The 10,960-nt window shown below is 36.1% G+C and overlaps 1 protein-coding gene across 4 annotated transcripts; it reads left to right on the top strand.

Annotated features, from left to right (window-relative positions):
- Nucleotides 1-640: 640 nt before the first annotated feature.
- LOC114880861 (leukocyte elastase inhibitor-like) lies at nt 641-10,875 on the top strand. Of its 4 annotated transcripts, none has more exons than XM_029197320.2 (5): nt 641-675; nt 7,932-8,242; nt 8,438-9,030; nt 9,135-9,264; nt 9,379-10,875. In XM_029197320.2, exons 1-5 carry the CDS (start codon nt 648-650, stop codon nt 10,366-10,368), a joined length of 2,052 nt encoding a protein of 683 aa, XP_029053153.2. In that variant the 5' UTR covers nt 641-647; the 3' UTR covers nt 10,369-10,875. The 4 variants fall into 4 exon arrangements, with proteins under 4 accessions (XP_029053153.2, XP_029053155.2, XP_029053157.2 ...); XM_029197322.2 differs by lacking the exon at nt 641-675 and adding an exon at nt 4,256-4,539; XM_029197324.2 differs by lacking the exon at nt 641-675 and adding an exon at nt 7,557-7,579.
- Nucleotides 10,876-10,960: the final 85 nt, after the last annotated feature.

The following is a 10,960-nucleotide window of genomic DNA, read 5'->3' as shown; positions in this document are numbered from 1 at the left end:
ACTGTGAAGATAGCTGCAAGCGGTGGAAGTATACTTGAAAATCAACCACAAGTTTTCTGCAGTATTCAGAAATACTTTTTTCATTAAAATATAACAATTTTACTTAATATTTAGTTTAGATAACAACACGACTAAGGTGCCATATTTTTTATTTTATTTTTGATCCTATTTCTTCTATTTCAAAACCTAATCATTTCTGCTGATATGTTATCAAAAGTAGATAACAATTTTGCTAATATAATTCGATATAATATCATTAATATATCCAAAAATCTTTTTTTATTTTTAAAACTCTTGCATCATCGTTCGATTTCTCTCAAAATCTTCCTTTCTTGATGTTAAAAAGGATGATGATGAAACTGAAATTGCAGAAATAACATTAAATATTCGGATAATAAACTAACGGTAACAATAACTGAAATATTAACCATTTAAAAATGAAATTTATTAATAATTATTTAATAATTTTTCGTTTACATGAGCGAAGCCCTCCTTCCCCGCCCACAATTTGCAGATTACTTCACACTGCAGTTGATAGTGTTTATATATAGACTTTTACCCCCACTCCAGAGGGGTACGTGGTGGGGGTAGATCTAAGCGAGGTTATAAAGGTGCCCCCTGGGAAACGTCAATCAGTACACGGATCGATGGTGTACGCATCTTTCCAGAACAAAAGTAAGGAGGGGGAAATTTACTGTTAGTTTTTTTTTCAAAATTTTGTTAGTTTCTTCACTTATATTTAATAATTCTCTCCAAAATTAGACGAAGTCTATCTAACTGTTCGTCATATATAAAATTTAATGTATTATTTTTAGAATATATACTTCTAAATTAATTTTAAATACTAGAACTGAAATTTCTTAATGACCCAAATATTTCAGAACAATATTTGGCAATGATTAATGATTTAATTATAGATTATTTTGATAATCAAAATTTCGATGCTGAAATTGTTCAATGACCCAAATATCTTTGAAATAACATTCGGCAATGGTTTCAATTCATTTCGCCTACGTTTAATGAATAAATTATTAAGATTCCCTGTTGTTATTCTGCCACAAAGAATTATTTAAAATTATTCCACTTTGATGGATAAGATTCTGAATGAAGAACGAAGTCGTCACGCATTCTGTAACAATACTGCAATTCGGTATTCCCAAGTGTTTGTTTGGATGAAAATGCAAAGTAATGTAAGCGGTAGATTGGTATTAACAACTCATTTACATGAGTTGAACGCCTTTTATTCTAGCGATATAGGTTTTCCTTTTGCGTCATCGATTGTTTGTCCATAGTACATCATTTTATTTCCTTCTGCAAAAGTGATCGCATTTTTCTCTGGTTTGTAACCCTTACACCAGAATTTCCCATTAAAATATAACTCTATAATAATTAAAAAATAAACAGCATGCGAGCAAACAATAACGATCGTTCCATATTCAATTCATTGGTCTTTATATTTTTAAGGAACATCAAAAATAATTTTTCTCGTCTATGTTTCTCTGAAAGACGAAATATTACAAAGCCACTGGTTTAAAATTCAATTGGATGTTCGTCGATACGACGCTTTCAAAATAAACGTTGAAATTCAAATAAAGCAAAGGAAAAATCGAGATCTGAAATTCTTGAAATTCAAGGAAACAATGCTGGAAAAACATTCATTTGCATACTTGTCGTTAGCATTAGACCACGCAGTTTCATGGAAAGCAGGCGATTAATCGATTTTCCATTTATATCTACATTGTCAGCAGGATCTTTCTTCGGCCACCGTTGATCCTTATCACTTTTATTACACGGTGATTGGACTGAACGTTCTGTTTGAGGATGATTCGATCATTGTGTCCGGAATGAATTAATGTTGCAGGTTTATCGAACGTTTGCAATTGTGGCATGTTCTATGTTTGATGAAGATAGGGAACTTTTACGGGGCTGACTTAGCGCCGGATCAAGGGGGGCTATAATTCTGGGCCCCATTTTCCAAGGGGCTTCCTTCTAAATTTTTCATTTACTATGTCAAAAAATATTGTTGTCTATTTTCTTCAGGATTAAGTATTATTTAATTTTTGAATTAAGATTATCATCCAAGGGTGTCCTCAAAGGGTTTGTAGAGCTAGGTCCCATTTTCCAAGGGACTTCCTTCTAAACCTTTCATTCATTATTTTAAAAAATATTGTTGTCTATTTTCTTCACAATTAAATACTATTTTATTTAGAATTAATTTCCATTTTTGAACCAAAGGCCCTAGAAATCTTAATCCGGTCCTGGGCTGGCGTGTGTTAAATGCTACAATAATGTTTATCTTTCTGCCATCAGTTCCCTTTTTACTTTTTTATTTCGATGCCTAGAACCATATGTTCACAAAGTGCAATTCTATTTTTATCCTATGAAACTATTGCAACAGTGTCATTATAAAATATTTAAATCAGTTTCATTTATTTTAATTCAATTTCGTAAGTTGGCATCATCTCCACGCAAAGTTCAAATTCGATTCGTCAGCAAAAATAAAAATTTTCGAAATGCATCGTTCTAAGAAATTCATTCATCCTGAAAGTTAAGTGGTTTTTTAGATATGTCATTGTTCAAACAAATCCCTCTTCAATTCAGTAGATGTTATCTGATAAATTTATGGTAACATGAGTGTACAGCTCAGGAATTTATTCGTCGTTACTGGATGATAGTGCAATTCCTCCTTAAACCCTTCTCCCAACAGCCACCCTCGGGAAAACCTAGATTTTTACTATTCTTGTCGAATGCGTCAACTATTACAAACAATTTGTATCTATACCTTAGAAGTAGCTGATAATATATCTATCAAACTCAAACAGTGATTGATCCCGAGAATTTATTAATCGAAATTCAGTTATTAATAATGTTTCAATTATTTCAATTAATTCTCTAATTATTTTGAACAACGTAGCAAGGATTAAATAGAAATTGAAAATTCATTTGAATTCCATAGAATCACTTCTGTGATTAGGTATTTCTTGATCCTAAATCCCAGGGTTTCCCTGGAAAAATCCATTGACTCCAACTGAAATCTGTTTTTCAATATCTTTATTATTATCCAAATATTTCATTTGGAGGAAAGTTTTATTTTGACAATAATTGATTACAAAATGAATCACTGTTTTTTTCAGTAATCATTATAATGTATTACATCATACGTGATCGTTTTCACCGTCGCAATGTTTGCATGCAAAATACGCGTATGTGTCTCGATAAAGTGTAATCAAGGAATTCCAAGTGCGAAGTAAATCTACAATTAATTGCACATCGTTGACCCCTTGTCCTAAGAACGGGAAAACCCGCAATTCGTCTTCCTACCCTTCCTCGTTATCCATTAAAGGAATATGTATCATCATTCAGCAGATGTTACATGCAATCGACTTGTCAACGGTGCTTGAAAACCGGTAAAAAAGTTGAAAGGATTTTTGTAAATGTTGAAGAAACAAACATCCGATGTGTTCGCCGGAAGTTACCGATATCCGACTACAAGTCAAACAATGATCCACAAATCTTTTGGTTCTTGAAACCCTCGAAGCCGGAAAACCCGTCGATCAATGTTTCACGTGAATTTTCCTCAGTAGACAGACCATATTTGGTCATTTATAGTCTGCTCTAAATATTATTATTAATCAATTAGACAAGGGTCCAAGGGGGTCTGTTCCCAGAGCTAGAGGAAGGTTTAAGGGGGGCCATTATAAGCCTTCCATTGAGTAATTAAATGTTATTTCATTTTATTTAGAATAAATTTCAATTTTACCATTGAAAAGGCAAAAATTTCAATGAGGCTCTTGAAAATTTAATAGCCCTGGACCCCAGAAATCTTAATCCAGTCCTGCTTATTCTTTCCACCCACATCATCAAAAATTATTCAAATAAGTAAAAAAGAATTTGGAAGAAAATAAACAATATTTTTATTACAAAAAATTATGACTAAAGATAATATTCAAATTAGGCAATTCTCATTAGTGTAATTAATTGCCATAATTCCACCATTTTTACTGGCCCACGCTAAAAAAAGAATCTGAATTATACCAATGCCAATATTTGACACTCGGCTAATCCCATCCAGACGTCTTAATTACATCAACGGAGACACCCCGTAAAATCCAAAGTGACTCAAATTGATTAGTGGCTAGAGATAGTGTATCGCGAGGTCCGCGATGCGACCTGTATAACATCGCTTTCGTACACGACCCGGATGATCGTCGTACGGGGAAGTGGTGGAGAGAAATCCGGTAAATACAACAGAGCACAACCGAGGCCAGAGTGAGTCAGTCGAGTCGTGACTGTTGATCGATACGAACCACGGTCCCGAGTCTCGATCATTCTTGCCGGTTCACATTGTGCATTTTACACGAAGATCCTCGATCGGTGATCATCGCTATAGTGTTCGATTCCTCTCGGACGATGCTGTGAACGAGCACCGTGAACTCTAAACTTCGTGCGCAGGCTGCAACGAAGACGCATCCTTGGACGCGGTATTTAAAAAATACACCTGAACGTGATTAGCCACGCGAGAAGATCAGGCTGAAAAAGGTAAACCAGACGTGATCGTGCGGATTGTGTCGGAGAGGAGAGGAATTTTAAAGCGCCACGATGATTGTAATCAATTTATAATCGCTTTGATCCTGCGGGTTTGATTAAAATCTTGCTGATCAACGGAGCTTTGAATGCCATTTTGAAATATCGAAAATTAATTTTGTTGTTTATTAATAGTGACTCATCTATTCGAATAGGCACTTTCAATAGTAGAACAACCGGTATTATAATTGCTTCGAAATTGAAAATAAATTGGAATAATAAACGAACGCACGATGGAAAATAAATTTGCATATGCAATGACTTCTTAGCTTAAGAGAAATCACTGTGCATTCGAATCGTTTCTTTAATTTAAAATAAGAAATCCGAAATCCATTTTGTAGATTTTGATTCAAGAATATTGGTGACAGCTTTGTTTTTCTTTTTTTTCTGAAATCATGGAACAATGTCAATGTACCAGTATATGTAGATGCAATTTACGTAGTGTTAATGCAAATTTCGGCCGTGAATTACGCAAAATCGTGGAACCAGTTTTAGGTGGGTGTTCCTCACTTCGATTCCCCTCGTTTCAACGACAATCGTAATTTTCAGCTAGGAAACACGTAATCACGATTGTTACTCGTTTCGATCGAAGGGTGACGCACCTAATGGCAGCATAATTTGGAACCATTCAATTGTTTATCTTTCAACGATGATTATTTCAAAGCGTAAAATACTCTTTCCTCTACATACATAATTTTCCAGTAAATTGTTCTTCGATGAGTAATCATTGAAAGTGGTGACTATATTTATCCGCGGGATGGATTCTTTGATCTAGCAAGATCCTTTCGATGACAGCTCGTGATAAGGTCATTACATACGTCAGTTTTAATAAAATGCCTCGAGGATCCATTTAATTACTTGTTTTATTTTCTACTATCCTCGAGAAACATGTGAATCCTGTTCGCAGATCATTGCTGAATAGCTACGATGATTAATTATGCAGGGTCATCGAGCTTGTAGTCTTGAAGAAATTCCTGTATGCAGACGCGTTCGTTAATTTTTGTTGAAGGATTCTAGGAATCGATGGTTCTTTTTCCTTATTCGAATTTATAGTAACTAGACTCATCCTGACTCACCATAGGATTTTTTAATTAATTATTGTGTATTGTCTTTCTTGTGTCTTGAGGCCTTACCTTGAACGAAATACCGTTAGGGATCTAGGAAACGTCTCGGAACTTGCATCTCGAAGGTGGAATTTCCAATTAAGGTGTCTTGAGATATTGTTTTTATCGGGGATCATTGAACTCTGCAAACTGGGTCACAGAGAATCCATCGAAATTTGGAGAAATTCTCATGGTGATTTATTGAAAATTATTTATTTTCATAGTTAGTTTATTAACATCCAAGCAGCGTTGGATCAAGGGGAGATCTAGAGGGGCTCTAATGATCCTCCTTTCAACCCTTCTATTTACTATCTCTAAAAATATTGAAGGAAATTTTTTAAAAATAAATTTCAAATTTTTAATCAAAAGACTAAGATTCTCGATAGCCCTAGATCCCTATTACCTAATACCCTCAAGTTCCAGAAATAACATCCAAGTAGCGTTGGATCAAGGGGAGATCTAAAGGGGCTCTAATGATCCTCCCTTCAACCCTTCCATTTATTATCTCTAAAAATATTGGAGGACATTGTTTAAAAATAAATTTCAAATTTTTAACCAAAAGGCTCTAAGATTCTTGATAGCCCTAGAAGTTCCAGAAATTTTAATCCTGAAATTGATCAACTGTGTCCTAGATCTCCATCTTACACTCGCAATTGATCATATTTATCATTTCCAATGACGTTTCATCGCAGCTGTAAGACATTTGTTTTACCCATAAATATTCTTCCTGCTCGTTAACACGACTTTACGACGTATCCGTGCTTCGTTTGATGCACCTTAAACAGTCGCAAACATCGTGTGCATTCTCATTTAATCTTCGAGTCAATTCCGGGCGACATGGGTTTTCCCACTGGATCGACACTGGTAGATCTTCGTCTCTCATCATTTAATGATGCGAGCAAATAATTTCACGGTAACGTAAGGTTGTTAGGCACCCATTCTTCGTGTTCATTGAACAAGAAGAAAAAGAATACATTATGATTGTCTTCGATCGATAATTAACGTCATTACTTTCACAATCGTTGGTGATTATAATAATTATCCACGTCGTTATTTTCTTCGAGGATAGTTAAAGCCTCGAAGAAGGTGTCCTGTATGAAAATATATTTTTTTCATGGTATTGAAAAAAATTTGATGATGATTACCGTTGCGTAAAAGTTTGGAAATTAATTTTATTTATTACCTGGTAAAATCATTAAACATACGCGTGTTAATTTAGTGAATGTAATGTGCATGCACATACTAATTTATCAAGTATATGTAGTCATAAGTAATGAAATTGAAAGTTTAATTAATAAAAGCATATGCACACTATGTTTATTAAAAGAATAAATTTACCAGAAATGGACATTATGTCCAAGAGGATTCCTATTTTCGATGTGACGAACTAAATTAATTCTCTTAATTGCAAAAGGAAGTCATTTACGGGAGGCGTGTATTTAAATGCCCTCGAAAACGGAGGTCAATTCCGAAGGCCGAACGTATCTTGCCATTAATTGATATTCCGATAGAGTGTACAACAAAGAAATGCAAAGTTGATTCACTACCGTAGAACAAAAGCATCCTCGAAAAATAAAAAAAAATAAATTTCACTGGTAAAAATTAATCGATTCGTCTAACTTTATAGAGATAGTAACCCGCATAAAAAATCGCAATAACGTATGCAAAATAATAGATTTCATACGGCCATGTGTTCCCCACAAAAGTAAGATAATAAAGACCCCAGACACTGCGTATCGTTACCGGAAAACGATTAATTAAAAGCAACGATGAAGCTTTTTTATCAAACAATGTCCCGTTTTATCGAGCGTATCTTTTGCTTCCTTCTTTCCATATTTTTAATAAATTCACACAGACGAGCAAACGGTACACGTTCGAGGATCGACGAAACGGTTGAACAAATATTGACATAATAATTAAACGTAATATGTAAATGATTGAACGTAATACTGTTCAAGTTGACGCGTTATATTTTGCAAAAAAACAAGTGCCACGAGCTCGAATCATCAGATTAATTTTTTAAATCTAAAAAAAATTAGTATTATTGCTGTAGAATCCAATTTATAATTTTTGGATACACAGTTTTTTGAAATAGTCAAAATATTTGTATTAGGCTTTGGAAGAAGATAAGAAATTGAAAGTCAACCTTTATCAATTTTACGCTTTTAATTCCACCGATTAATGGATAGATAAACAATGATAAAAATTAAGTACACTGACAAAATACCATTATTATGATTTCAGAAATGACGACTACACTGATGTTCCTGGGCCTGTTGGCCTGCAGTTACGCTCAGCTGATATATCCTGATGACTCCATCTTAACAAGGACAACAACTGTTCCTCCTTTTCCTTCTACACCCCTAAATAGTAAAATGAATCCTTCGTCTAACAGAAAAGTAGCAGCTCCCTATCCATATAGCACTAGACAGCCGCAAGCACAAGTTCCTAGATTACCACCGAGTAATTTGGGTTCTGGACCAGCACAAGTAATCTCATCGCCTCCAGTAGTTTCAACATTCTCTGAAAACGCGTTGCAGGAATGGAGCGATCATGTGAGTACCAAAAATGCTGAGAATGTCTAGTGAAAGGTGTTAATTGGTTGTTAACAACTCATCTCTTCTTGGTGTTGCATAAGAATCACAGAAATTCATTTTTAAGTACATAACTATTTAACAACTGTATATAGTTTCTTGTGTCACAAATGATGGATGTATAAATTTATCATTTCTTCTTTTAAACAATTCCAGGTGAACGACATAATAGTTAACGGAGTGTTGAAATTCGCTCTGGATATGGAAAGGGAGATCTACAGAACCCGAGGCACATCCTTGATCGATCAACGAGACAATATCGTTTTCTCGCCAATTAGTCTGACGGTGACGTTGGCGATAGTCCTGGCAGGTTCTGCCGGCAGAACCTTCGACGAAGTGTCCAGAGTCCTTGGACTGGAGTCTGGCGTGGATATATCGAGAAATTCTGAGATCGTTCATCAGATGTTTGGCATACTGTTGACCCAACTTCATAGCAAGATAGCGGGAAGTTCTGGGCCTCGTGTAGATTTTGCTACCGCCTCGTATGTGCAGGATGGATATCCAATACGGTCGCAGTTTAAGGCTCTCAGTACGAACGTGTACCAGAACGAAGTGATAAACACAGACTTCATCAGAAACGGGAGATTAGCCCAACAGACGATAAACGCATGGGTAAAAGAGAAAACTATGGGGAAAATCACGAGCATCCTGAATGATGTACCAGGACCGGAAACTACCGTCATCCTCTTGTCAGCGCTTTATTTCAATGGAGAGTGGAATCAACACTTCTTGGATAAGACCACCAGAAGGTTCGTATTCTTTTCCTTAAAAGAAAATAAAGGTTTATTTGAATTGTATTGATATTGTCAAAGTAGGTATAGACATTTCACTTACATCATTTTTGTTCATTTAGAAAACAATTCTTCGTTGAACCTAATGAACCTATTGAAGTTGATATGATGTACAATGGAGGCCAGTTCCCCTTCTATGAAGACAAGAAATTGGGTGTGAAGATTCTGGGCCTACCTTACAAAGGACATGAAGTGAGTAACTGAATTAATTACAGTGAAATCCTAGCAAATTAACATAGCATTACCAAAGAAAATGAAATTCTTCTAGCATCTCCTAGCAATTGTTTTGTTTCCAATTTCTCTTAGATCTCCATGTATGTTCTTCTCCCAACGGCCAAGGGTGCAAAGGCACTGCGAAATTTCAAAAATCAGCTAACAGTTGACATAATCGAAAGACTGATCGGTAACATGAAGAACGAGACCTGCATCATCGGTCTACCTCGAATGAAGTTGACCAGTAGCCTAGAATTAAGAACAACCCTTGCTGCTATGGGTCTGACTTCCTTGTTCGATCCAATGACTGCAGACTTGAGTCTGATGTCTCAAGGATTCGGTGCCGTCCCGGAAACTCAACCAATGCCCGCAGGTCCTACGATGACTACTCCTTCTCGTCCAGGCAAGAGCAACACGATCCCTCAAAACGTACCACCGAGCACCAACGACGTGCTGATTTTCTCTCGCGGTGGTGAAGGAAACATGGGCCACTTGGTGAAACGAAATTACTTCACATACGAGGATAACGCCCGTGGTTTCACCGTGGAACAATGGGCCAATGGGTTCAGCATCAAAAAGTCCCGTGGTCGTCGTCAGTCTAAAAGCCAACAAACGTTAAAATCTACAAACGAAAACTCTTACTCGGTGGAGGGATCTGAATTAAATAATGGCACAAAATTTGTAAACCTCGAGGGGAACAAGTACCGTTTCCAGGAGAAAGTACAGAAAGAGAGGAGCAGGCGACAGAGCAGGCCAATTGATCAGGACTTTCTAGAGTTTGTGAAGCAAAAGAATTTCCCATCATTCGGTTTGGATAAGCTAAGAAATAGCGCCAATCTGGTGAATCCTCATCTGTTTGCCTCCAACGTGTTACATAAAGTAGAGATTGATATCACTGAGAAGGGTACAGAGGCTGCAGCCACGACTGCGGTGGTTCTGGAACGCGATGGAAGTCAGAAAAGGCTGATAGCTGACAGACCATTTATTTTCTTCATCAGGCACCATCCTACGAGGCTCGTGCTCTTCTGGGGCACTCTGAACACTCCTACTCCAAATTATTCTGCTAATAAACCTGCAATGTGAACATTCGTGATAAGACAAGCAGTTGGATTATTGCTGCTCGAGGCAGTGATTGCATTCAGAAACCTTAGCTTTTTAATCGATACCATTTATCACAGCTTCTCGCTCAACTTGCATTTGTTTCCATCGATGGCCATCCATCCAGTAATTACATGAAAATGGGTTAAACGAGACCTGTTTCCTGGGAGTAGAACAATGCAGTCTTCCTCTTGCATTGGATAGGAGGTCGATGGCAGAGGTATGTTCCTGGTACAATTTACTTCTATCGTTTTCCTTAGCAATGCTTGTCAAATACGAGCATAATCGCGTGCTGTAAGAATTTATAGATGATAAATATGTATTCCTAACTAAACAGTATTTTCAGAGAATTAAATGCTGTCGTATAGTGCTCTAAGTGCTTGAACGTTGCATTCAGTTGCATCTAGGTATAGATAGTGCTGTATTAAGTTATTCTAAGAATTATTTTTTATTAATCGCGATAAATAAATATATGTTTTATTTTTTAACTTATCAACGTCTGATAAAATCTTTCTCTCTAATTCATATTACATGGATCAATGAAAAGGCATAACTAAGAAAAAGAAGAGAATGTTTC

The sequence above is a fragment of the Osmia bicornis genome, chromosome 8 (assembly GCF_907164935.1).
Source record: "Osmia bicornis bicornis chromosome 8, iOsmBic2.1, whole genome shotgun sequence".
Taxonomy (NCBI): Eukaryota; Metazoa; Arthropoda; class Insecta; order Hymenoptera; family Megachilidae; genus Osmia; species Osmia bicornis.
Note: the sequence above shows the minus strand (reverse complement) of the source record. Positions and strands in the feature narration are given on the sequence as shown.

Bases quoted from the DNA above. Each gene is read 5' to 3' on its own strand.
- LOC114880861 (XM_029197320.2), top strand. From the start codon at position 648: ATGGTGTACGCATCTTTCCAGAACAAAA. The intron at 8,243-8,437 runs GTGAGTACCAAA...AAACAATTCCAG, and splicing joins TGCAGGAATGGAGCGATCAT to GTGAACGACATAATAGTTAA. The intron at 9,265-9,378 runs GTGAGTAACTGA...AATTTCTCTTAG, and splicing joins TACCTTACAAAGGACATGAA to ATCTCCATGTATGTTCTTCT.